The 26763-nt window shown below is 56.1% G+C and overlaps 2 protein-coding genes across 2 annotated transcripts; one reads left to right on the top strand and one right to left on the bottom strand.

Moving 5' to 3' along the window:
* Window positions 1–449: 449 nt before the first annotated feature.
* LOC133759030 (chymotrypsin-like elastase family member 3B) lies at window positions 450–6326 on the top strand. The gene is made up of 8 exons (XM_062190044.1): window positions 450–489; window positions 1720–1805; window positions 2745–2842; window positions 2965–3081; window positions 4459–4595; window positions 4798–4940; window positions 5516–5668; window positions 6309–6326. The coding sequence occupies exons 1-8, from the start codon at window positions 450–452 to the stop codon at window positions 6324–6326; spliced, it is 792 nt and encodes a 263-aa protein (XP_062046028.1).
* A 1603-nt stretch (window positions 6327–7929) lies between these two features.
* On the bottom strand, window positions 7930–26467 carry LOC133759029 (chymotrypsin-like elastase family member 3B). The gene is made up of 9 exons (XM_062190043.1): window positions 26428–26467; window positions 25140–25222; window positions 23910–24007; window positions 23659–23787; window positions 21806–21942; window positions 21463–21605; window positions 20800–20952; window positions 8557–8663; window positions 7930–8035 (listed from the first exon to the last, which is right to left on the bottom strand). The coding sequence occupies exons 1-9, from the start codon at window positions 26465–26467 to the stop codon at window positions 7930–7932; spliced, it is 996 nt and encodes a 331-aa protein (XP_062046027.1).
* Between the last annotated feature and the right edge of the window lie 296 nt (window positions 26468–26763).

Below are 26763 nucleotides of genomic sequence, written 5' to 3'. Positions count from 1 at the left end.
TGCTCTGCGTACGGCAGGTGCTCAAGCAGAGCTCGTCCTTGAGGTGGACACGAATACCGACCCCGGGTAACAGGTGGAAAACTGAGCCACAGAGGAGAGAAGCCGGGGGCCAAGGTCTCAGAGCTGGGAGGTGGCACGGGCAGGCTGGGAATCCAGGCTGAGGGGTTCCAGCTTCCGTGTTCCTTCCCGAAAGAGGTGGCTCGTGCTGACGCCAACTTTGCAATCTGGTGCCCTGTTATCAATCGGTCACCTGGTGTCACCTGTGGAGCCACCTGCTTCAGGAAACCCGGGTCTTTCCGTTGGTTCTCACTCCTCCATCTGTAGGGGGTGGGGGCTATGACCTTGAACATGGGAGAGTTCTGGTGTTCCACCACCTGTTCTGCCCCCCACCTGGTTGTCCTATATTAGAGCCCAGGCTCTCTCTGGTTCCCATAATCTCCAATCTCACGATGCTCCGGCTGCTGAGCGCCCTCCTGCTTGTGGCCCTTGGTAAGAACCCAGCCTGCGTCTGTGCCCTGTGCTGCCTGGGCCAGGAGCCCTGAGATCTGCTCCCCACCCTGGGTCCTGTGGTCCCCAGCCCCATTCCCACAGGAGTGGTCTCAGCTCATACCTGGGGCACGACAGTGGGGGCCTTAGCTTGGTGCTGGGGAGGAGGGGGAGGGGAAGCAGGGGATGGAGCAGCTCAGGAGGACTGGGAGCAGCACCCAGGGCTGGGGCGGGCGACCTTGGTGGGGCAGTGAACACAGCCCGGTGGTGAAGAGCCTGGCTCTGTGCTTAGGCTGCGTGGGATGGAGTTCCCACTCTGCTGAACGCTCCAGTTCTCCATCACTCTCCCCCCGCCCAGCTCCATGGCCTGTGGCCCAGCCTCGTCCTGTTCTCTCTGCAGCTCAGGGCCACCTCCTCTGAGCAGCCTCCCCTGACTGACAGTCATGGGAACAGATCACATTTATGCAGTGCTTACTAAACACCAGGCAGAATTCTTAGACATCTGCCTTATATGATGATATCATGTAATGTTCAGTCCAGCTCCATGAGGTCAGTGCTATTATTGGCCCCATTTCACTGACCAGCAAACTGACTCAAAAAAATTAAAGCGGCTCATCCCAGAACAAGGGGCCGTGCTGTGTTCTGAACCCAGGAAGTTCTATTTCAAAGCCTCCACTCTGTTAAAAAAATTTTTTTACTCATGTATTTTATTTCAGAGGTAGAGAGAGACAGACTGACCAAGCTCTCCCTTCCTCTGGTTCACTCTCCAAACTCCTAAGTGAAACCAGTAGGCAGTAGGCAGTGGGTGGCAGGGAGCCAAGTCCTTGGGCTGCCACTGCTGCCTGCTGGGCGCACATGAGCAGGGAGTTGGAGTTGGCAGCGGAGCCAAAACCCAAAGCCAGGCCATGGGTGCCCCATGGAGTGTCATTACACAGCACCAGGCCAGCCTCCACTCTGTGACAGCAGCCACCACCTTGGGAAGGCTCGTGGTCACCAGGCACTGTTAGAGTCACACCCGTCCTCCCGTCCACGGAGGTGCGTTTCTATCTCCATCCCGGGGCTCCTGGGGCTCTGGAAGCCCCTGCTCTAGTCCCAGTGCTCACTGTTCTCAGTGGCTGCTGAGGTCAGAGAGAGACAGTGACTTGCCTGGGTCACACAGCCTGTCAGTGGCACAGCCTTTTCCCTTGGGGTCCATCTGGCTAAGTGACGCCTGTTCTCTCCTCTCCTGTCCAGCCTCAGCCTCCGGCCAACCTTCCTTCCGCCCGTCCATCCGGGTTGTCAATGGCACTGATGCAGACCCCCACAGCTGGCCCTGGCAGGTGAGAGCAACACGAGCTGCACTGATTCCCACCCTGGGCTCCGGACGCCGAGTCTGACTGCAAGGCCTCCAGTTCTGACCCCAGGGCTCCCTCTCCAGCCCCCACTTCAGCGTCCCAAGGCAGGGAACCCTGGAACCTTCTGCGTCATGTACAGGTCTTCAGGTTCTACCTAAGCCCTCACTGGGCTGTCTGCAAATGAAAACTCAATTTGGGGCCAGGGGAAGGCTTCACTCAGGGGGTGGTGCAGCCTGCAGGGCTGAGGTGCAGCGAGAGAGGGAAGCCAGGCCCTGTGTCAGGGAGGCAGAGTCTGGGGCAGTGATTGCCAGAGCCTTGGACCACAGGACAGGGCCCTAAGGTCGGGAGCAGCAGGGAGTGAGGAGTTTCACCAGGGCCCAGGAGGCAACACTGTGGGCAAGGCATCCTGTGCTGTGTGGATTAGAACACTTCTTAAGAAACATAAATAAATAAAAGGTTTATTTATTTATTTGCAAGTCAGAGTTACACAGAGAGAGCATGAGACACAGAGAGAGAAATCTTGCACGCACTAGTTCACTCCCCCAATGGCCCCAGCAGCCTGGATGAGATCAAGCCAAAGGCAGGGGGCAGGAGTTTCTTCTGGATCTCCCACATGGGTGCAGAGGCCCAAGCACTTGTGATCAGATGTGGAGCAGCTGGGAAAGGAACTAGCACCTGTATGGGATGCTGGTGTTGCAGGCAGCAAGCAAGACCGAGAACATTTCCATAGCCCAGAACGTTCCGTGGGCAGGGTCAGCGGCGTGTTCTGTGAGGGGCAGAGAGCGGTGCCGCAGCCGTGTCGGCCACGTGGTTTCTCCAGCAGGGACTCAGCCCCGCCATCGCAGCAGGAGAGCAGCCAGAGACCTGCACAGCTCCCTGGCTGTGGGCCTGGCCCTCTCAGCGGGTTTCCTTCTGGGTCTGCAGGCCATGGTGCTGTATGAGCAGGACGGGGCCCTGTACTTCATCTGTGGCGGGACCCTCATCGACCCTGACTGGGTTATGACTGCCGGCCACTGCTTCCCGTGAGTTCCCCTGCTGTCCCCTGCCCTGCCCTGGTCCCTGTCCCTGTGGGAGACCCAGGCAGCCTGGGCCACTTGCTGGCTATGGGAAGTGGGCCCAGACTGACCTCCCCTCCCCCTGGCAGCTACAACGGGACCTACTGGGTGCTGCTGGGCGGGCACGACATAACTGACTTAGGGGGAAACCAGATCATCCCCGGGGAGAAGATCGTTGTGCACCCAGACTACGACGCGTCCAAGGGGTGAGTGAGCTCCCAGCTGGGGCCCGGGCTCCTGTGCTCATCCCTCCGTGAACCCCAGCTGCGCCTAGGGGACTCCAGGGACAGCAGGGAGGGTGAGCAGCCCGGGCCAAGGCCCCACACAATGAGACCCTCAGCACCAACCTCCCTCCCTGCAGAGGGGACACCAGGGCCAGGGAGAGACAGGAAGCCCCCACGGCTGCTGGGCTCTGTGGCTCTGGAGCCTAGGACACCTGGGGCACCTGCCCCAAGTCCAAGGTTTCCTGTGGTCAGCACAGGTCCATCCGGCACAGCTCCTGGGGACGAAGGAGGAGCACTGGGCAGAGAGTCAGGCCCCGGCAGTCACTCCCTGAGTGGCCTGGGCGTCACGGTCCTGCCTGGGCCTCAGCTTCCCCTTGGTCACAGGGTGACCTGCAGCAGGGCTTCCTGGTGGTGGTGATGGGCGGGGAGCCCCCACCCCCACCCCGCTCAGCCTCACCTGTGTGCTCACCTGTGTGTCCAGGTGGCTCAGCCTTTTCTGTGAGAGGAGCACGGGAGGGGGCGGAACCCTGGGGAACAGTGCAGGAGGGAGGGGCCACCGTGATGGAGACCCAAGCCCGTTGTGGCGGGGCTCCTGAGGCCTAGGGAGACCAGGGAGACCCAGGCGAAATGTCCCGAGTGACAGCAGTGCCGTGGTATCCAAGGTGTGGTCTTTGGGGCAGCGGCACCAGCTTCCCCTGGGACCCTGTTACAAAGTCAGACCCCGGGCCTCAGACAGAGCACGTCCTCAGAAAGCCTCGGATGGGCCCTGAAATATGTGTGGTTTTAAAATTTTTTTACTAATTTATTTACTGAAAAGCAGGAGTAGGGGGGCGAGAGAGGAAGAGGGAGAAAGAGATAGATCTTCCATCTCTCTACTGGTTCCCTTTCCAAATGCCAGCTACAGCCGTGGCTGGTTAAGCAAACACACGAGGCTGGAACTCTATTCGTCTCTCCCACGTGGTGGCTGAAATCCAAGCACCTGTCCATCACCTGCTAAGTCACGGTGCGCGTGGGCAGGAGGCTGGAATGGAGCCGAGCCTGGGCGGGAACCCAGGCGCTGTGTGGGTGCAGCCGCTAAAGCCCTGTGCAGAGTGCTGCCCCACACTGTGCTCACAGCCCCCAGGGTGTCCTGATGCAGCTGCAGTGTGAGGGGCACAGGTGGACACAAGGACAACTATGAAGGCCAAGGGCTGGCGGGGCCAATGGGCCAGGGCTTTCTGGAGTCTGCTCTGCCTTGAGAGTGGATTTGGGGACAAAGGAGCCCAGGGGGCCCCAGAAGTGAACCCCTGGAGCAAATGGCAAAGGTGGGACCTGGTGCAGTCGGAGCGCCAGGCTCTGGGTGACTCTTCCCTCCCACAGCAATGACATCGCCCTCCTCAAGCTGTCACGCAGCGCCGAGGTGACAGAGGAAGTCCAGCCCGCCTGCCTTGCCCCCCGCGACTACATCCTGCCCCACGGGACGGAATGCTACATCACTGGCTGGGGCACCACCTCCAGTACGTGCTGCCCGGGACAGGGGGAGAGAGACAGGGCCTGGGGCCAAGGCCAGGGATACAGAGGTGCAGAAATAATGCAGGGCCCTGGAATTGGTGGGAGGAGAGTGCCCTTCTGGTCAGGAGAGCAGTGTGCCTCAAATGTCCCACCTCTGGGAAAGTAACCGTGCCCCCAGCCCCCACTCATTGCTCTCTGTCCCCACAGCTGGAGGGGCAGTCTCAAACGTTCTACAGCAGGGGCTGCTGCCCGTGGTGGACTACGAACATTGCTCCGATTCGGACTGGTGGGGCTCCACTGTGAAGGAGACCATGGTGTGCGCCGGCGGTGCCAATGTCGCTGGCTGCAACGTGAGTCAGCCCACACCTGCTCTGAGTGGGCAGGGTCCTGGGGCTGCTCTCCCATCTCTGTGGGGTGGGGAACGGGTCTTTTCCGCTGCCTCCTGGGAAGGTACAGGCCAGGCAGGATGTGGGGGAAGTCAGCGATGTGCAGGTAGCCCTGACCCTGGCCCTGGCCCCAGGCTCACCTGACCTGGGGCGGCCACCATCCCTCCTGGGGCTCAGGCAGCCCCAGCGGCACAGCAGGGGGCACTGGCACCAGGCCCTCCCAAGTCACCCACGCCGTGTTCTGAAGGGACCCCGAGCCCCTGTGTTAGAGGCACGCGTGAGCATCACGTCCACGAGTGACTGTGCACCGGCAGTGGGAGCCGGCGTCTCCCGGGGCTTCCGCTCTGCAGGTGTGGTGCTGAGGTCAGCTCTGTCCCAGCTCATCCCTGGCAGCTCCTGTGGGACAGACCCTGCTCCCGGCACAGAGGAGCCCTGAGGCTCAGAGGTCAACACTGAGGGTGTGGTTTGCAGTCCCCAAGTTCAGGATCCATTCCTGACCCTCAGACGCGGCTCAGCACTGTCCCCTCTGACTGCTGCAGGGTGACTCCGGGGGACCCCTCAACTGCCGCATAGGAAAAGGTGTTTGGAAAGTCTATGGTGTGGCCAGCTTTGTCTCCATCGAAGGCTGTGACACCCCCCAGAAGCCCACGGTGTTCACCCGGGTGTCGGCCTACATTGACTGGATTAGTGGGGTGAGGACTGGACAGCAGGGAGGGCTGCAGGGTGGGGGCTGTACTGAGAGGGGCTGGGGCACAGGGAGGTGGGGCAGATCCTGGGAGGGGCTGCAGGGGTCCCGGGAGGGCAGTGGGGGAGGGGCCTTGGGACATTGCAGAGGGCAGGGGGATGCGCTCTGCCCTGCGAGGCCCCAGGAATTTGTAAGCTCTGGGTGGAGTTTGCACCTCCTGACTCAGGGAGGGCTTCTCAGGTGTGTGCTCTGGTCTGGTCCTTACTTGTCACAGAGCACAGAGGGCCACGGCGCCCCCTGCTGGGGGAGATGGGAAATGAGCGATAATGGTGAAGGCTGGGAGAGCCAGGGGGAGCTGAGCCCCTTAGTGTCATCTGGGGACGGCTGGTCAGAGAGGGTCAGTGTTGTCCATGGTGACCGCAGTGAGCACCGTATAGACTGGGTAGATGAGCCCCAGGACTGGGGTGGGGCCTTGGTTATGGTTTCATCAGGACCCCACAGGGTGGGTGCTGGGATCACCACTCCCATTAGAGAGGGCAAGTCACTCCCCCAGGGCCACACGGAGGGTGAGTGGGGGCTGGGAGCTGCCCCAGTTCCACGGACTCCAGAACCTGTGACCCTCACTCCACTCTTCTGTCTTTTCCCAGACCATTGCAAGCCACTAGGACCAAGGCCCGGCTGCCCATGCTGACCCCTCGTCCTGTGTAAAGAATAAAGAGCTCTCTCAAGTCCTAGTGGATCTGTGTCCGTCAGTGACCTCCCCCGGCCGGGTCCTAAACCTGAGAGCTGATTTTTAGACGAGACCAGAGCCCCCTCTCCTGGGAGGACCAGGACCACACGAGGCCTGGGAGAAGAAGGAGTGTGATGGGGTGACCGACACTCTTGGTGTGCCTGGGGCTGGGGGTTCTCAGACCCAGGACTTCCAGTGTGGAAACTGAGGCAGTCCCAGGAAACAGGGCCGCGTGGGCCACCCCAGGATAGAGCCCCACTAAGCAGTCGTCTCCCCGCAGGAGAGATACAGTCAGACCTGCGAGCACTGAGCCTGCGCCCTCTCGGGAGGCTCGCGGTGGAGAGGGAGGACCAGGGGTGTAGGCCTCCGCTGTCTGGCAGGAGGAGGGCTTGGTCATTCGTTCATTCGCTATCATTCATTCCTGGTTTCCAAGCATGGCTGAAGAGGGAGGACAGGCGGATGCTCCTCTGAAGCGTTGGCTAATAAAAGAGAAGCACGCGAGTCGGAGGCATTCACGAAGCTCTGGCTGCCTGCCCGCCCGTGGAGGTCGGATTGAGCTCTGCTGTGCGGGAGGAGCAACTCCGACCCAGCCCAGTCCCTGAAGCTTCGCTCCTCTGGACCTCCGCAGCCGGAGGCTTGGCCCAGCTGGTCCCGGAGGGGTCCCTGCACCGTGGGCGTGTCCCCTGTTCCCGTCCTCTACAAGGACGCTCCCTGTGTCTTCTGTCTGCACAGCAGAGCTTATTCTACCCCAGGACCCCCCCACTTGCAGGCTCCGGCCTGGGTGCAGCCCTGCACGCGTTCCTGTACTGCGCGTGTCTCCCCGCCCTCCAGCCAGGGCTGTCCTCAGTTGTCCCACCCCCTGTGGACAACCAGCCGTGGCCTACAGCTTTTACTGAGCTTTGTGCCTGCATGGAAAAGCCCCTGCTTTCTGGGGGCTCTACCCCGGGTGACCTACTCGTCCCAGAAGCAGAACTGGGGAGTTGATTAGGGCAGTTTACCTGTGGCTCCCGCACCTGGAGGGGTAGGCGTTCCAGGCACAGCTGCAGTGAGGCCTTCTTCACAGAGCACGGGAGAAGACGGAGGCTTTAAATCACGATGAAGGCCGGTGCAACGGCTCACTAGGCTAATCCTCCACCTGTGGCACCGGCACACCGGGTTCTAGTCCCGGTTGGTGCGCCAGTTACTGTTCTGGGTGCTCCTCTTCCAGGCCATGTCTCTGCTATGGCCTGGGAAGGAGGTGGAGTTTGACCCAGGTGCTTGGGCCCTGCACCCCATGGGAGACCAGGAGAAGCACCTGGCTCCTGACTTCGGATTGGCGCGGCTCGCCAGCTGCTGCGGACATTTGGGGAGTGAACCAACGAAAGGAAGACCTTTATCTGTCTTTCTCTCTCATGTTCTACCCTGCATGGCTGCAGGGTCCAGTAGGAAGCATCTAGGATGTCCTAGGATAGAGGCACACAGGGGGAAGGTTCTGCATCCTGGATACATTGTGTGGAATCCCCATGATGGCAAATCCTCGTGGGTGCACCGGGCAGGGCCTACTTGACGGCCGGTGCCCGCTGCCCCGTGTGGAGAGCGCAGTGCACCAGCAGGGCCACCGAGTCCAGGCAGCAGGCGGCCAGCCCTCTCTTCCACGTCCTTTCACTGGAGTGGAGCAGGGCTGGAGGTGCGGCCTCAGGGCGGGTGCTGACTGCCTAGTGAGCATCTCCATCGTCTTCGTTTCTACCCAGTTCACAGTGGGGGAGACTGAGGCTCGGAAGCCAAGAAGCTGCCCAGGCTGTCCCCCGAGCTCCTCAGTGTGGACAGGACTGAGGTGTGAGGATGAGGATGACAAAAAGAGGAACCCCCAGAGCTCGGGGGCAGCGCCGAGGCCCGGAGAGACCCCCGGCCCCTCCCGGGCTGGCCCTGGACTTGTGCTGGAGTCTGGGCGGGGAGTGGCTCCCAGGTCCCAGTGAGTGCCCCAGGGTGCCATTGCTCTCCTGGATTCTGCCGAGGCGCTGATCACCATGCCCCTGCCCTCTGCCCGCCCCCTGTGTACCCGTCCACCCACGTGCCCAGCGCTGGCCCTGGGCCGAGTGAGGAGTGGACCAGATTTAGTGTTGACTTATTTGAAAGAGTGGCAGGCAATTAAGATAGGTTACAACTGTAGTGTCGAGCAGACACACAGGCGAACCTCAGAGGCTGTGCTGAGCGGGTGGGAGCTGTTCTTTTGGATCTTTGGGGAGCAGAGGACTTTCTGAGGAGATGAGATCTGCAGGCTGAGAGCCAACAGCTGTAGAGCAAGGGCGGGCAGGGGCTGGTGCTGCGGCGCAGTAGGCTAAGACTGCCTGCAGTGCTGGCATCGCACAAGGGCACACAGATTCAAGTCCCGGCTGCTCCACTGCCGATCCAGCTCTCTGCTATGGCCTGGGAAAGCAGTAGAAGATGGCCCAAGTCCTTGGGCCCCTGCACCCCTGTGGGAGACTGCGAGGAAGCTCCTGGCTCCTGATCAGCGCAGCTTGGCCGTTGCGGCCTACTGGGGAGTGAACCAGCGGATGGAAGACTTCTCTCTCTCTCTGCCTTTGTCTCTGAGTCTCTGTGACTCTTCCTTTCAAATAAACAAACAAATGTTTAAAAAAAAAAAAAAACAAAGAATAAGAGTGTGAGAGTGCTTCCAAAAATTAATGGAAAGTAGAATGAATTTTAAGTTTATATTGGTGCAAAAAATATGAAATTCATGCATTGTTTTTAAAACATATTCCTCTGGCCATTTTGAAGACCCCCTCATGTATGCAATTTGAATTTTTTGCAACAAAAAATTTTTTTAATTCCACGTTCCATGCACTTTTGACATTTCCAAGCGTTGTGGGCAGAGGACCTGAAGGCAAGACAGAGTCTGGCATGGTGAGGTTACAAGGAGACACGTAGCTGGAGCCTGGGAGTGACGGGGAGGAGACAGGAGAGAGGCGATGGGACAGCCAGCCGGCTCTTCCAGGGACTTGTCTCAGTCCGTCCTGTGGACACAAAACACCAGCACTGGGCGCCTTATCGCCAACAAATTTACTCCTTATAGTTCTTCGGGCTGGGACGTCCAAGAGCAAGGCACCGGCAGATGTCATGTGCAATCGGTGCCTTCTCACTGCGTCCTCAGTGCAAGGGGCGAGGGAGCTCTTAGGATCCACGCTGGTGGGGGCCTGACCCAGGTCAGCCCTCGTGTCCTAATCACCTTCCCAAAGTCCCGCTTCTGGGCTGAGGATTTCCATATATGGATGTAGGGGAACAGTGACGCTCAGACACAGCAGGAGCCCGTATCATTGGCTGGTGATTGGTAGTTAGAAGGCGAGATGGGGGTAGGAAATCAGAGCAGACGTGGGGCCGGGGGGAAGCCTGGGCCTCCAGGGTTCAGGGCGAGTGTGTGGATAAGGATACAGACTTTGCACAGATACAGGTGTTTATATTCCTAGGACCTTTCATAAGTAAATTCCTACAGGCCCCATCTCCTCAAACTATGCAGGGCATTCTTAGCTCTTCAGTCACTGAGCAAGGAGACCGCGACAGGAGCCAAGCAGCTCTCCCCACAGGAGCTGGGAGCCTGTGAATGCAGTCCCTACGATGTGCGCCTGTGGGGAAAACCTGGAGCAGCTCACTAAACAACGAAATGCTGTCACCTGCTTTTACCACTGAATAATTTTCTTCCTTTAAAAAACATACATGTTTAGAAGAAGCATCAAACAATTTTGGATAATTTGCACACTGTCAGTGATTAGTAGGTAACTGGACGGTAAAATACAATGCATGGAGCTGGCTGAGCAACTTCAGGCCTATTTACCCCACACTGTCCTTCCTAACCTCCGAGAGCTGCGGGGAACTGACACTTGAGACTGGGGATAAGCCAGACGCTCTTTTTTATTTTATTTTATTTTTATTTGAAAGAGTTACAGAGAGAGGTATAGCTGGGGGGGGGGGGGGAGGAGAGAGAGAGAGAGAGAGAGAGAGACTTCCATCCACCGGTTCACTCCCCAAATGACCGCAATGGCCTGAGCTGTCTGATCCAAAGTAGAGAAGAAATCAACAAAATTGAATCAAAAAATACAAAATATCAGCAAAATGAAGAACTAGTTTTTTGAAAAAAAAAATACACAAAACTGACATACTATTGGCCCAACTAACCAGAAAAAGGAGAGAGAAGACCCAAATCAAAAAAATTAGAGATAAAACAGGAACTGTAACAAGAGACACCACAGAAATAAAAAGAATCATCAGAAATTACTATAAAGAGCTGTATGCCAACAAACTGGCAAACCTAGCAGAAATGAGTAGATTCCTGGACACACACAACCTACCTAAATGGAGCCAGGAAGATATAGAAAACGTTTAAACAGATCCATAACCCAGACAAAATTGAATCAGTAATAAAGGCCCTCCCAACAAAGAAAAGCCCAGGACTGGATGGGTTCATGGCTGAATTCTACTGGATATTTAAAGAAGAAATAATTACAATTCTTCTCAAGTTATTCAAAACAACTGAAAGGGAGGGAATCCTCCCAAATTCTTTCTATGAAGCCAGCATCACATTAATTCCTAAACCTGAAAATGATTCAACAGAGGAAGAGAATTACAGACCAATTTCCCTGATGAACACGGATGCAAACATTCTAGCTAGTTGAACCCAACAACACATCAGAAAGATCATCCACCCAGACCAAGTGGGATTTCTCCCTGGTATGCAGGGATGGTTCAACATTCGCAAATCAATCAATGTGATACATTACATTGAAAAACTGCTGAACAAAAACCATATGATTATCTCGATAGATGCAGAGAAAGTGTTTGATAAAATACAACACCCTTTCATGATGAACATTCTAAGCAAATTGTGTTCAGAAGGAACATTCCTCAACACAGTCAAAGCAATTTATGACAAACCCACGGCCAGCATCCTATTGAATGGGGAAAAGTTGGAAGCATTTCCACTGAGATCTGGTGCCAGACTAGGATGCCCATTCTCACCACTACTATTCAATACAGTCCTGGAAGTTTTAGCCAGAGCCATTAGGCAAGAAAATGAAATCAGAGGGATACGAATTGGGAAAGAGGAAGTCAAACCATCCCTATCTGCAGATGACGTGACTCTCTATATAGGGGATCCAAAAGACTCCACTAAGAGACTGTTGGAACTCTTAAAAGAGTTTGGTGAAGTAGCAGGATATAAAATCAATACACAAAAACCAGCAGCCTTTGTATACACAGACAATGTCATGGCTGAGAAAGAACCTGTAAGATCAATCTCATTCATGATAGCTACAAAAACAATCAAATACCTGGAATTAATTTAACCAAGGATGTTGAAGATCTCTATGATGAGCATTACAAAACATTAAAGAAAGAAATAGAAGAAAATACAAAAATATGGAAGTATCTTATATGTTCAAGGATTGGAAGAATCAATATCATAGGAAGGAAGGGAGGGAGGGATGGAGGGAGGGAGGGAGGGAGGAAGAGAGAGAGAGAGGCCATTAAAAACTACTAGAGTTATTGAGATTTGGGTAGAGCAGTGGCAAGAGAAGGGTCAGCTGGTAAGTGTTTGCTGGTTTATATGTGTTGCCAGGTTGTTCATAACCTGTGTTCAAGGTTAATTTATGTTATGGGGCAAACTGTAACCTAAGGCTTTATATTCTATGTACAGACTACACATGGAGAAAATGTTGTGTGTTAAGTTTTTGAATTATGCTGTTTCCCTTGTTAATATCTTACATATCAGTCTTCATTTGCTAGTGGAATAGGTTCTGTGGCCTAGAAACCAGACCACATGCCAGGAAGTGAGACCCCAGTCTCTAACATGGGGAGGTTCCACATCTCATAGTGGAGGGGGGGGGAGGGGGCTTCTGCCTCAAATATGGCGGTCCTCAGTGAAACAAGTGGCTGCCAAATGGCAGTCTCCATGGGACACGTGATTGCCAGGGGTCCCATGTGGACCTCTGCCCTCCGCAGAAGCTGGGCCACAGACTCCACCTCCATAGCAGGTCATGTGCTTCGTGCCTGCCCAGCAGTGAAGATTTTCTTTTTCAATTTTATGCTCGTTTTTACACTCTAGAATGCACCAGGGTGGGGTTTTGATGCTTCCTGGGGAGAGAATTCCCTGGTGATGGCAGTAATGGGGTGGTCAATATTTGGGATGCACAGAAAGTCTTGAGAGTTTAATTGCCTCTCAGTTTCCTCTGTTTCAATCCTGTGATAGTCTCAATAAAAACTAGAAGGTATGGTAATTATTTGCTTGGGGCGTGTTAGTAAATTCAGTCCACCAATCTTCACCTGGCTATGTTCCTCTCCTTTTCACAGGAGCCAGCAAGGAGGTGGTCTTACATGACTGCCAGGGTTACTTTGCAAACAAAGAGGAGAAGAACAAGTTACTTCTTTTTTTAAAAAATTAATTTGAAATACAGAGTTACAGAGAGAGGTAGGGCCAGAGAGAGTGAGAGGTCTTCCATCCAATGATTCACTCCCCAATTGGCTGCAACGGCCAGAGCTGAGCTGATCTGAATAGGAACCAGGAGCTTCCTCTAGGTCTCCCAGTGGGTGCAGGGGCCCAAGGACTTGGGCCATCTTCTACTGCTTTCCTAGGCCATAGCAGAAAGCTGGATTGGAAATGGAGCAGACAGGACTTGAACCAGCACCCATATGGGATGCCGGCACTGCAGGCTGTGGCTTTAACCCACTGCACCACAGTACCAGCCCTGAACAAGTTACTTCTCTTATGACAGCGTGTAGTCCTTTCCCTCCAAACACCTGAGAGACTCTGCATTAAAGCTCCTCTTCCCAGATGCATGCAGTCATGTACTTGTATTTCCTTAATAATTGTCCATTGGGAGAATAAACGGATGATCTGACGTCCGCCAGCCACTGGCATCTTCAGTATACCTCGCTGCTGGGCCCATCCGATCTCAGACTCAGTACAGTGAGGCTCTTCAGTCATTAGTGAATGACAGCCATTTCTGAGAACCGCAGGACTGCCTGTCGTACAGCTAATACCTCCTTTCCATACTTACCGGGGGAATTGTTTGCAGTCCGTAGGCCTCTTTCTCCGCAGATTGCTGCGTGTGCACATAACACAAGGGAAGCATATTTGGAATCCGGATGTGTATGAACTCATTGACCTTTTCCTAATGGCAAACTTGCTGTTGTGATGAGTTGACCTCCTGAGTGGAAGTTCCTTGGCGATGCCTGAGCTGCTGTTACCGGGGTAAGATTACAATGGCCTAATCTGCCTTCCTGATCCTTCCTTCACGTGACTGCTGCCATCAGCAAGCCAGCCAACATCTGGGTTCTCTGGAGACTCAGCCCTCAGGTCAGCTGTACTGAATGCACTTCTTCTATGGTTTCCACAGAGTTAGCTCTTCAGTGCCCTCTGGTGGCAAAAGAGTAACTGGGTTAGGACTTGGCACACATTAAGAGTATTTCAGTCTGACAATAATAGTTATTAACAATATATAATATATTATATTATAACTATATACCATTATATATTATAATATTAGCGATATATTATAAATTGTATACATAATATATATAATATATATAATATATAACAATAGTTATTGAGTCTAACAAGAGTGCCTGATATTTTGTGAGACATCCTCCTGTTAGCTATTGATGTCCTTTAATTTTTTTTCTTTTGACAGATGGAGTTTCTCTGCGCGAATCTGACCTGTAGACTCCCGCCCATGGCCCCTGTCTGCGCTCAGATTCTGGCATGGAATCTCCTGTTTACCCTTCTTACCTCTATCCTTTAATAAAGTCCTCACATTCCTGTGTGTTTCTGTTCTTTTTTTTTTAAAGAAAACTTTTATTTAATAAATAAAAGTTTATTTAATAAATATGAATTATAGAGGCTTTCCCCCCCATAACCTTCCTCCCACTCACAAACCATCCCATCTGCTACTCTCTCTCCCATCCTATTCTTCATTAAGATTCATTTTTAATTATCTTTATATACAAAAGATCAACTTGGTATATACTATGTAAAGATTTCAACAGATTGCACCCACACAGACACACAAAGTATACAGTACTGTTTGAATACTAGTTTTACCATTAATTCACATAGTACAACATATTAAGGACAGAGATCCTACATGGGGAGCAAGTGCACAGTGACACCTGTTGTTGATTTAACAATTGACACTCTTATTTATGACATCAGTAATCACCTGAGGCTCTTGTCATGAGCTGCCAAGGCTATGGAAGCCTCTTGAGTTCACCAACTCTGACCTTATTTAGACAAGGCCATAATCAAAGTGGAAGTTCTCTCCTCCCTTCAGAGAAAGGTACCTCCTTCTTTGATGGCCCATTATTTCCGCTGGGATCTCACTCATAGAGATCTTTCATTTAGGTCATTTTCTGCCACAGTGTCTTGGCTTTCCATGCCTGAGATAGTCTCATGGGCTTTTTAGCCAGATCTGAATGCCTTAAAGGCTGATTCTGAGGCCAGAATGCTGTTTAGGGCATTTGCCATTTATGAATCTGCTGTGTATCCTGCTTCCCATGTAGGATCATTCTCTCCTTTTTAAGTCTATAAATTATTATTAGCAGACACTGGTCTTATTGATGTGATCCCTTTGACACTTAATCCTATCTTTAGGTCTTCTCTCTCCTTTTTCTGGTTAGTTGGGCCAATAGTATGTCAGTTTTTTTTTTTTTTTTTCAAAAAACTAGTTCTTCATTTTGCTGATATTTTGCATTTTTTGATTCAATTGTGTTGATTTCTTCTCTACTTTGGATCAGACAGCTCAGGCCATTGCGGTCATTTGGGGAGTGAACCGGTGGATGGAAGTGTCTGTCTCTCTCTCTCTCTCTCTCTCTCTCTCCTCTTTCTGTGTTACTCTGTCTTTCAAATAAAAATAAAATAAAATAAAAAAGAGCGTCTGGCTTATCCCCAGTCTCAAGTCTCAGTTCCCCGCAGCTCTCGGAGGTTAGGAAGGACAGTGTGGGGTAAATAGGCCTGAAGTTGCTCAGCCAGCTCCATGCATTGTATTTTACCGTCCAGTTACCTACTAATCACTGACAGTGTGCAAATTATCCAAAATTGTTTGATGCTTCTTCTAAACATGTATGTTTTTTAAAGGAAGAAAATTATTCAGTGGTAAAAGCAGGTGACAGCATTTCGTTGTTTAGTGAGCTGCTCCAGGTTTTCCCCACAGGCGCACATCGTAGGGACTGCATTCACAGGCTCCCAGCTCCTGTGGGGAGAGCTGCTTGGCTCCTGTCGCGGTCTCCTTGCTCAGTGACTGAAGAGCTAAGAATGCCCTGCATAGTTTGAGGAGATGGGGCCTGTAGGAATTTACTTATGAAAGGTCCTAGGAATATAAACACCTGTATCTGTGCAAAGTCTGTATCCTTATCCACACACTCGCCCTGAACCCTGGAGGCCCAGGCTTCCCCCCGGCCCCACGTCTGCTCTGATTTCCTACCCCCATCTCGCCTTCTAACTACCAATCACCAGCCAATGATACGGGCTCCTGCTGTGTCTGAGCGTCACTGTTCCCCTACATCCATATATGGAAATCCTCAGCCCAGAAGCGGGACTTTGGGAAGGTGATTAGGACACGAGGGCTGACCTGGGTCAGGCCCCCACCAGCGTGGATCCTAAGAGCTCCCTCGCCCCTTGCACTGAGGACGCAGTGAGAAGGCACCGATTGCACATGACATCTGCCGGTGCCTTGCTCTTGGACGTCCCAGCCCGAAGAACTATAAGGAGTAAATTTGTTGGCGATAAGGCGCCCAGTGCTGGTGTTTTGTGTCCACAGGACGGACTGAGACAAGTCCCTGGAAGAGCCGGCTGGCTGTCCCATCGCCTCTCTCCTGTCTCCTCCCCGTCACTCCCAGGCTCCAGCTACGTGTCTCCTTGTAACCCCAACCATGCCAGACTCTGTCTTGCCTTCAGGTCCTCTGCCCACAACGCTTGGAAATGTCAAAAGTGCATGGAACGTGGAATTAAAAAAATTTTGTTGTTGCAAAAAATTACAATTGCATATATGAGGGGGTCTTCAAAATGGCCAAAGGAATATGTTATAAAAACAACGCATGGATTTCAAATTTTTTGCACCAATATAAACTTCAAATTCATTCTACTTTCCATTAATTTTTGGAAGCACTCTCACACTCTTATTCTTTGGTTTTTTTTTTTTAAACATTTGTTTGTTTATTTGAAAGGAAGAGTCACAGAGACTCAGAGACAAAGGCAGAGAGAGAGAGAAGTCTTCCATCCGCTGGTTCACTCCCCAGTAGGCCGCAACGGCCAAGCTGCGCTGATCAGGAGCCAGGAGCTTCCTCGCAGTCTCCCACAGGGGTGCAGGGGCCCAAGGACTTGGGCCATCTTCTACTGCTTTCCCAGGCCATAGCAGAGAGCTGGATCGGCAGTGGAGCAGCCGGGACTTGAATCTGTGTGCCCTTGTGCGATGCCAGCACTGCAGGCAGTCTTAGCCTACTGCGCCGCAGCACCAGCCCCTGCCCGCCCTTGCTCTACAGCTGTTGGCTCTCAGCCTGCAGATCTCATCTCCTCAGAAAGTCCTCCGCTCCCCAAAAGATCCAAAAGAACAGCTCCCACCCGCCCAGCACAGCCTCCGAGGTTCGCCTGTGTGTCTGCTCGACACTACAGTTGTACCCTGTCACTATCTTAACTGCCTGCCACTCTTTCAAATAAGTCAATACTAAATCTGGTCCACTCCTCACTCGGCCCAGGGCCAGCGCTGGGCACGTGGGTGGACGGGTACACAGGGGGCGGGCAGAGGGCAGGGGCATGGTGATCAGCGCCTCGGCAGAACCCAGGAGAGGAATGGCACCCTGGGGCGCTCCCTGGGACCTGGGAGCCACTCCCCGCCCAGACTCCAGCACAAGGCCAGGGCCAGCCCGGGAGGGGCCGGGGGTCTCTCCGGGCCTCGGCGCTGCCCCCGAGCTCTGGGGGTTCCTCTTTTTGTCATCCTCATCCTCACACCACAGTCCTGTCCACACTGAGGAGCTCGGGGGACAGCCTGGGCAGCTTCTTGGCTTCTGAGCCTCAGTCTCCCCCACTGTGAACTGGGTAGAAACGAAGACGATGGAGATGCTCACTAGGCAGTCAGCACCCACCCTGAGGCCGCACCTCCAGCCCTGCTCCACTCCAGTGAAAGGACGTGGAAGAGAGGGCTGGCCGCCTGCTGCCTGGACTCGGTGGTCCTGCCTGCACTCCGCTCTCCACACGGGCAGCGGGCACCGGCCGTCAAGTAGGCCCTGCCTGGTGCACCCACAAGGATTTGCCATCATGGGGATTCCACACAATGTATCCAGGATGCAGAACCTTCCCCCTGTGTGCCTCTATCCTAGGACATCCTAGATGCGTCATACGGGGCCCTGCAGCCCGATGGTCAGGAACGGAAGTTGTCACGCCGGTGTGTCTGAGGCTGGGCGCACATTCGATGGCACAGCCAGGAGGAGGAAGCACAAGGCACTGAGCGAGGCGTCCCCCCTAAATCTCACCCTGAGGGGGAAGGGACCCTCGGGGAGAGACACACCGGGCTGCCCCCAGCTCCGAGCAGGGGGGTCTGCAGGATTCAGAGGGACATCGCGGAGCCCCGCACAGCTGGTTTCCCCAGAGCTAGAGTGAGCTCCCGTCCCTGGGGAGGGGGAGACCGTCCTGTGTCCACGCGGCCCCTGCTGCGCTGTAGCTCCTAGAGGTCCCTTACCTGTTGGCTCCAGAACCAGGACTGCCTGTCCTGCCCTCCCCCTGCCTACCAGAGCCATACCCTTCCCACCTCCCCCCTCCACCTGTGTGCCCACCTCGCACCTCTCTCAGCCTTGGTTTACCTTCTGTACAATGAGAGTCTCACTAATGGAGCACCTCCAACGTATCTTCCAACACAGTTCCTGAGTGGGGAGGCAGCACTTTGGGTCCCAGGGAAGCTCCAATTATGCAGGTTTCAGGTTAGACGCTTGTATGTAAGAGCATTCAAAGTAAAATTCACACTTTTACTCTGCCCCACCCCCTCCCCCACCCTCCACTTTTTAAAAGATCGATTTAATATTGGAAAGGGAGAGTTACAGAGAGGGAGGGAGGCAGACGGAGCAGAGAGAGAGCGAGAGAGAGAGCGATGTTCCATCTGTTGGTTCACCCCCATGTGGCCGCAATAAAGATCCTGGAACTCCACCCAGGTCTCCCCCTCGGGGGGCAGGGGCCCAGTTGTGCCACTTCTGCTACTGTCCTGGAGTGGATCAGAAGCAGAGCAGCCGGGACTCCAGCCTCTGCTCATGTTGGTGTCGGCACTGCAGGCAGCAACTCAACCCCGGGCGGGCGCCTCTCCCACCGCAGTGCGTTCACTGCCCTCCCCTTCTGTTCTCCTTGTAACTAATACAAGCCAGCACGAGCCTCACCGGTGCCGTCTTCAGAACACACACTGCAGTTAAGAGACTCGGGCTACACCTGTTCATTTTCTGTCTGGTCCGTTAGAGACAGGGTCCACGCAGCCATAACGCTGAGGTGTCAGCAAGCCTGGCTGGCGGTCAGCCCGATCAGCAAGTGGCCCCATGGCTCTTCCCGAGAACAGCACAGGAATGCTGTTAGCAGACGCCAGCCCCCAGCTCCTCAGCACCTGGGCGTGATTTAAAGCCTCCGTCTTCTCCCGTGCTCTGTGAAGAAGGCCTCGCTGCAGCTGTGCCCTCCAGGTGCGGCAGCCACAGGTAAACTGCCCTAATCAACTCCCCAGTTCTGCTTCTGGGACGAGTAGGTCACCCGGGGTAGAGCCCCCAGAAAGCAGGGGCTTTTCCATGCAGGCACAAAGCTCAGTAAAAGCTGTAGGCCACGGCTGGTTGTCCACAGGGGAGTGGGACAACTGAGGACAGCCCTGGCTGGAGGGCGGGGAGACACGCGCAGTACAGGAACGCGTGCAGGGCTGCACCCAGGCCGGAGCCTGCAAGTGGTCCTGGGGTAGAATGAGCTGTGCTGTGCAGACAGAAGACACAGGGAGCGTCCTTTCAGAGGACGGGAACACGGAACACGCCCACGGTGCAGGGACCCCTCCGGGACCAGCTGGGCCAAGCCTCCGGCTGCGGAGGTCCAGAGGAGCGAAGCTTCAGGGACTGGGCTGGGTCGGAGTTGCTCCTCCCGCACAGCAGAGCTCAATCCGACCTCCACGGGCGGGCAGGCAGCCAGAGCTTCGTGAATGCCTCCGACTCGCGTGCTTCTCTTTTATTAGCCAACGCTTCAGAGGAGCATCCGCCTGTCCTCCCTCTTCAGCCATGCTTGGAAACCAGGAATGAATGATAGCGAATGAACGAATGACCAAGCCCTCCTCCTCCTTCCAGACAGCGGAGGCCTACACCCCTGGTCCTCCCTCTCCACCGCGAGCCTCCCGAGAGGGCGCAGGCTCAGTGCTCGCAGGTCTGACTGTATCTCTCCTGCGGGGAGACGACTGCTTAGTGGGGCTCTATCCTGGGGTGGCCCACGCGGCCCTGTTTCCTGGGACTGCCTCAGTTTCCACACTGGAAGTCCTGGGTCTGAGAACCCCCAGCCCCAGGCACACCAAGAGTGTCGGTCACCCCATCACACTCCTTCTTCTCCCAGGACCTCGTGTGGTCCTGGTCCTCCCAGGAGAGGGGGCTCTGGTCTCGTCTACAAATCAGCTCTCAGGTTTAGGACCCGGCCGGGGGAGGTCACTGACGGACACAGATCCACTAGGACTTGAGAGAGCTCTTTATTCTTTACCCAGGACGAGGGGTCAGCATAAACACTTGAGGCCGCTACAAATGATCTGGAAAAAAGACAGGGAAGGGACAGAAGAGTGGAGTGAGGGTCACAGGTTCTGGAGTCACTGGAACTGGGGCAGCTCCCAGCCCCCACTCACCCTCCGTGTGGCCCTGGGGGAGTGACTCGCCCTCTCTAATGGGAGTGGTGATCCCAGCACCCACCCTGTGGGGTCCTGATGAAACCATAACCAAGGCCCCACCCCAGTCCTGGGGCTCATCGACCCAGTCTATACGGTGCTCACTGCGGTCACCATGGACAACACTGACCCTCTCTGACCAGCCGTCCCCAGATGACACTAAGGGGCTCAGCTTCCCCTGGCTCTCCCAGCCTTCACCATTATTGCTCATTTCCCGTCTCCCCCAGCAGGGGGCGCCGTGGCCCTCTGTGCTCTGTGACAAGTAAGGACCAGACCAGAGCACACACCTGAGAAGCTCTTGCTGAGTTAGGAGGTGCAAACTCCTCCCAGAGCCTGTGAATTCCTGGGGCCACACAGGGCAGAGCTCATCCCCCTGCCCTCTGCAATGTCCCCAAGGCCCCGCCCCCACTGCCCTCCTGGGACCCCTGCAGCCCCTCCCAGGATTTGCCCCTCCCCCTGTGCCCCAGCCCTCTCAGGACAGCCCCCATCCTGCAGTCCTCCCGGCTGCCCAGTCCTCACCTCCTCAATCCAATCAATGAAGGCTGACACTCGGGTGAACACCGTGGGCTTCTTGGGAGTGTTGCAACCGAGGGAGGAGACGAAGCTGGCCACACCGTGCACATGCCAGGATCCATCTGCTGCGGGGCAGTTGAGGGGTCCCCCGGAGTCACCCTGCAGCAGTGAGAGGAGGTGGGGGCTGAGCCACGTCTGAGGGTCAGGAATGGATCCTGAACTTGGGGACTGCAAACCACACCCTCAGTGTTGACCTCTGAGTCTCAGGGCTCCTCTGTGCCGGGAGCAGGGTCTGTCCCACAGGAGCTGCCAGGGATGAGCTGGGACAGAGCTGACCTCAGCACCACACCTGCAGAGAGGAAGCCCTGGGAGACGCTGGCTCCCACTGCCGGTGCACAGTCACTCGTGGACGTGATGCTCACAGGCGCCTCTAACACAGGGGCTCAGGGTGCCTTCAGAACACAGCGTGGGTGACTTGGGAGGTCCTGGTGCCAGTGCCCCCTGCTGTGCTGCCGGGGCTGCCTGAGCACCAGGAGGGATGGTGGCCACCCCAGGTCAGGTGAGCCTGGGGCCGGGGCCAGGGTCAGGGCTGTCTGCAGGGCACTGACTTCCCCCACCTCAGAGATGGTAGAGGGGCCCCAGGGCTGGGACAGGTGCGGGCTGACTCACAAAGCAGCCAGCAACATCGTCCACCCCAGCACACACATGGATCTCCTTCACAGTGGAGCCCCACCAGTCCGGCTGGGAGCAGTGTGCGTAGTCCACCACGGGCAGCAGCCCCTGCTGTAGAATACTTGAGACTGACCCGCCAGCTGTGGGGACAGAGAGCAATGAGTGGGGGCTTGGTGGCAAGGCCTGGCTACCAGAGGTGGGACATCGGACACACAGCCCTCCTGGCCAGGTGGGGACGTCCCTCCCTCCAGTTCCACCACCCTGGGTCCTTTGTGCACCTCTGTATCACCGGCCTTGGCCCCAGGCCCTGTCTCTCTGCCCCATCCCGGGCAGCACGTACTGGAGGTGGTGCCCCAGCCAGTGATGTAGCATTCCGTCCCATGGGGCAGGATGTAGTCACGGGGGGCCAGGCAGGCGGGCTGCACTTCCTCTGTCACCTCGGCGCTGTGTGACAGCTTGAGGAGGGCGATGTCATTGCTGTGGGAGGGAAGAGTCACGCAGAGCCTGGGGCTCTGACTGCACCAGGTCCCACCTTTGCCCTTTGCTCCAGGGGTTCACTTCTGGGGCCCCCTGGGCTCCTCTGTCCCCAAAATCCACTCTCAAGGCAGAGCAGACTCCAGAAAGCCCTGGCCCATTGGCCCCGCCAGCCCTTGGCCTTCATAGTTGTCCTTGTGTCCACCTGTGCCCCTCACACTGCAGGTGCATCAGGACGCCTGGGGGCTATGAGCACAGTGTGGGGCGGCACTCAGCACAGGGCTTTAGCAGCTGCACCCACACACAGCGCCTGGTTCCCGTCCAGGCTCGGCTCCGTTCCAGCCTCCTGCCCACGTGCATCCTGGGTTAGCAGGTGATGGTCAGGTGCTTGGATTTCAGCCCACTTGAGAGACTCTGACAGAGTTCCAGCCTCCTGTTTTGCATGCCTCAGCCTTAGTATTGCTGGACTTGGGGTGGGGGGACCCAGTAGATGGAAGATTCTCTCTCTCTTTCACCCTATTCTTCCCCTCCCTGCTTTCCAGTAAATAAAAATAAATGAGTGGCTGGCACCGCAGCTCAATAGGGTAATCCTCAGCCAGCGGTGCCAACACTCCAGGTTCGAGTCCCGGTCGGGGCACCGGATTCTGTCTGGGTTGCCCCTCTTCCAGTCCAGCTCTCTGCTGTGGCCCGGGAAGGCAGTGGAGGATGGCCCAGGTCTTTGGGCCCTGCACCCGCATGGGAGACCAGGAGAAGCACCTGGCTCCTGGTTTTGGATCAGCGAGATGCGCCGGCCGCAGTGGCCATTGGAGGGTGAACCAACGGCAAAAAGGAAGACCTTTCTCTCTGTCTCTCTCTCACTATCCACTCTGCCTGTCCAAAAACAAACAAAAAACAAAAAAAATTAGTATAAAAATTTTAAAATCACACAGAATTCTGGAGCTCACCCGAGGCTTTCTGAGGCTGTGGTCTGGCAGATGGCTGAGGTCTGATGTTCTACCAGGGTCCCAGGGGATCCTGGTGCTGCTGCTACTCAGACCGCACCTTGGGCACCACAGCTCTGCTGCTGTCACTTGAGACATTCCGCCCGGGTCTCCCTGGTCTCCCTAGGCCCCAGGAGCCCCACGGGCGGGGGTCTCCATCACGGCGGCCCCTCCCTCCTGCACTGTTCCCCAGGGTTCCGCCCCCTCCCGTGCTCCTCTCACAGAAAAGGCTGAGCACCCCGACACACAGGTGAGCACACAGGTGAGGCTGAGTGGGGGGGCCTCCCCACTCGTCACCACCACCAGGAAGCCCTGCTGCAGGTCACCCTCTGACCAAGGGGAAACTGAGGCCCAGGTACGGCAGTGACGCCCAGGCCACTCAGGGAGTGACTGCCGGGGCCTGTCTCTCCCCCCATTGCTCCTCCTTCATCCCCAGCTGTGCCGGATGGACCTGTGCTGACCACAGGAAACCTTGGACTTGGGGCAGGTGTCCGAGGGGTCCTGGGCTGCAGAGCCACGGAGCCCAGCAGCCATGGGGGGCTTCCTGCCTCTCCCTGGGCCTGCTGTCCCCTCTGCAGGGAGGGAGGTTGGTGCTGAGGGTTTAAGGCTCTGCTAGTGTGTGGGGGCTGGGCCCGGGCTGCCCACCCTCCCTCGCTGTGCCTGGGAGTCCCCTAGGCGCAGCTGGGGGTCACGGAGGGATGAGCACAGGAGCCCGGGCCCCAGCTGGGAGCTCACTCACCCCTTGGACGCGTCGTTGTCATCATAGTCTGGGTGCACAATGATCTTCTCCGCGAGGATGAACTGCTCAGGTCCCTCGGAGACAGTTATGTCGTGCTCGCCCAGCAGCACCCAGTAGGTCCCCGTGTAGCTGTCAGGGGAAGGGAGGTCAGTCTGGGCCGGACGCCCACTTCCCATAGCCAGCAAGTGGCCCAGGCTGCCTGGGTCTCCCACAGGGACCAGGGCAGGGCAGGGGACAGCAGGGGAACTCACGGGAAGCAGTGGCCGGCAGTCATAACCCAGTCAGGGTCGATGAGGGTCCCGCCACAGATGAAGTAGAGGGCCCCGTCCTGCTCAAACATCACCATGGCCTGCAGACCCAGAAGGAAACCCGCTGAGAGGGCCAGGCCCACAGCCAGGGAGCTGTGCAGGTCTCTGGCTGCTCTCCTGCTGCGATGGCGGGGCTGAGTCCCTGCTGGAGAAACCACGTGGCCGACACGGCTGCGGCACCCGCTCTCTGCCCCTCACAGAACACGCCGCTGACCCTGCCCACGGAACGTTCTGGGCTATGGAAATGTTCTCGGTCTTGCTTGCTGCCTGCAACACCAGCATCCCATACAGGTGCTAGTTCCTTTCCCAGCTGCTCCACATCTGATCACAAGTGCTTGGGCCTCTGCACCCACATGGGAGATCCAGAAGAAACTCCTGCCCTCACAGAACACGCCGCTGACCCTGCCCCACGGAACGTCCTGGGCTGTGGATACATTCTCTATCTCAGCCAACATTGTGGCGTAGTAAGTTCAGCTGCCCTGCCACACCAGCATCCCATATGGGCGCTGGCTTCTGTCCCGGCTGCTCCACTTCTGATCCCAAGAGCTTGGGCTCCTGTACCCACATAGGAGATCCGGGAGAAACTCCTGACTCCTGGCACCTGCTGGCCTTGCCCTGGCCATTGTGGCCATTTGGGGAGTGAACCAGAGGAAGGATGATCTCTGTGTCTCTTCCTCTCTCTGTTTACCTAATATTTTCATATAAATAAAAAATTTAAAATAAGAAAGGTTCTGTATTTCTATCTGCCCAGCACAGCTAGCCTCACCCTAGCCCCGACCCCGCCCTCGCCCTCGCCCTCGGTGCCGCCTCCTGGGCCCTGGTGAGACTCTCCATCCCTGCTGCTCCCGACCTTAGGCCCCTGTCCTGTGATCCAAGGCTCTGGAAATCAGTGCCGCAGACTCTGCCTCCCTGACGCAGGGCCTGGCTTCCTCTCTCACTGCAGCTCAGTGCAGCCTTCCCTTGGCCCCAGATCCTGCTTTTAATTTGCAAGCAGCCCAGTGAGGGTCTTAGGAAAAAACCTCCGTGGGAAGCAGGCAGTTCCAGGGCTCCCGGCCCTGGGCAGCTGCAGTGGGGACAGGAAGGGGGCCGCGGGGTCAGGACCGGAGGCCTCGTGGTCAGAACCCGGCGTCCAGCGCCAGGCGTGGGAATCAGAGCCGCTGGCGCCACTCTTACCTGCCAGGGCCAGCTGTAGGGGACCGCGTCCTCACCGTTGACCACGCGGCTGGAGGGGGGGGAAAGGCGACCAGAGCCCGAGGCTGGAGGGGAGAGAGAGGAGGGACATCAGCCACCCAGGGTCCCCAGTAGGAAAGCGCTGTGCCGCAAAGCTGCTCCCCCTCTGCGCCTTCAGAGGGCGCCCGCGAGCAGAGAGCACTGGCGCCGTGGCAGGGGTCCCGGGATGGAGAAACCGGGCAGCCTCCGCCAGTGGGAGCACTCAGGAGGCTGTCACTAGCAGTGCCTGGTGACAATGAGCCTTGTCAAGGTCATGGCTGCTGTCACCCAGAGTGCAGGCTTTGGCGAGGGCATTTGGTGCTGTGGTTATGAGCCTCACGAAACACCCATGTCCCGTATCGCAGTGCCTGGGCTGTTTCCAATTCCAGCTCCCTGCTCATGTGCACCCCAGCAGGCAGCAGTGGCAGCCCAAGGACTCGGGCCCTGCCACCCACTGGCTGCTGGCCAGAGTCAGGCATTTGCAGAGTGAACCAGAAGATGGGAGAGATCTGTCAATCTGTCCGTCTGGCTCTCTCCACCTCTGAAATAAAATACATATGTAAATTTTTAAAAACAGTGTAGGTTTTGAAATAAGGCTTCCTGGGTTCAAACCCAGCATGGCCCCTCGTTCTGGGATGAGCTACCTTACTTCTCTGGAGGTCAGTTTGCACATCTGTATTATGGGGACAATAGCACTGACCGCATGGAGCTGGAATGAAAATTGCATGAGATCATAGAAGACAAAGTCTTAGCATGCTGGCTGGCACGCAGTAAACACTCAGTAAACGTCTGGACCAGGACTGCCAGTCAGGGGAGGCTGCTCAGAGGAGGTGGCCCTGAGCGCCAATGTCATGCAGCAGAGAGACCAGGAAAGGCTGGGCCACAGGCCATGGAGCTGGGCGGGGGGAGAGTGATGGAGAACTGGAGCGTTCAGCAGAGTGGGAATTCCATCCCACGCAGCCTAAGCACAGAGCCAGGCTCTTCACCACCCGGCTGTGTTCACTGCCCCCACCAAGGTCGCCCTCCCCAGCCCTGGGTGCTGCTCCCAGTCCTCCTGAGCTGCTCCATCCCCTGCTTCCCCTCCCCCTCCTCCCCAGCACCAAGCTAAAGCCCCCACTGTGGTGCGCCAGGTACGAGCTGAGACCCCTCCTGTGGAGACAGGGGCTGGGGACCACGGGACCCAGGGTGGGGAGCAGATCTCAGGGCTCCTGGCCCAGGCAGCACAGGGCACAGACGCGGGCTGGGTTCTTACCAAGGGCCACAAGCAGGAGGGCGCTCAGCAGCCGGAGCATCGCGAGTTTGGAGATTATGGGAACCAGAGAGAGCCTGGGCTCTAATATAGGACAAGCAGGTAGGGGGGCTGGACTGGGCCCCCTTCCCAGAACAGGTGGTGGAACACCAGGTCTCTCCCATGTCCAAGGTCACAGCCCCCCACCCCCTACAGATGGAGGAGTTGAGAGTCAACAGAAAGACCCAGGGTCCCCTGAATGAAGTGGCTCCACAGGTGACACCAGGTGGCAGATTGATAACAGGGCACCAGATTGCAAAGTTGGCGTCAGCACGAGCCACCTCTTTCGGGAAGGAACAC

This window comes from Lepus europaeus, chromosome 5 (genome assembly GCF_033115175.1).
Source record: "Lepus europaeus isolate LE1 chromosome 5, mLepTim1.pri, whole genome shotgun sequence".
Taxonomy (NCBI): domain Eukaryota; kingdom Metazoa; phylum Chordata; class Mammalia; order Lagomorpha; family Leporidae; genus Lepus; species Lepus europaeus.
This window is presented reverse-complemented; position numbering and strand designations above follow the sequence as displayed.

Bases quoted from the DNA above. Each gene is read 5' to 3' on its own strand.
- LOC133759030 (XM_062190044.1), top strand. From the start codon at position 450: ATGCTCCGGCTGCTGAGCGCCCTCCTGCTTGTGGCCCTTG. The intron at 1,806-2,744 runs GTGAGAGCAACA...CTGGGTCTGCAG, and splicing joins CCCACAGCTGGCCCTGGCAG to GCCATGGTGCTGTATGAGCA. The intron at 2,843-2,964 runs GTGAGTTCCCCT...TCCCCCTGGCAG, and splicing joins ACTGCCGGCCACTGCTTCCC to CTACAACGGGACCTACTGGG.
- LOC133759029 (XM_062190043.1), bottom strand. From the start codon at position 26,467: ATGCTCCGGCTGCTGAGCGCCCTCCTGCTTGTGGCCCTTG. The intron at 24,008-25,139 runs GTAAGAGTGGCG...CTGGGTCTGCAG, and splicing joins CCTACAGCTGGCCCTGGCAG to GCCATGGTGATGTTTGAGCA. The intron at 23,788-23,909 runs GTGAGTTCCCCT...TTCCCCTGACAG, and splicing joins ACTGCCGGCCACTGCTTCCC to CTACACGGGGACCTACTGGG.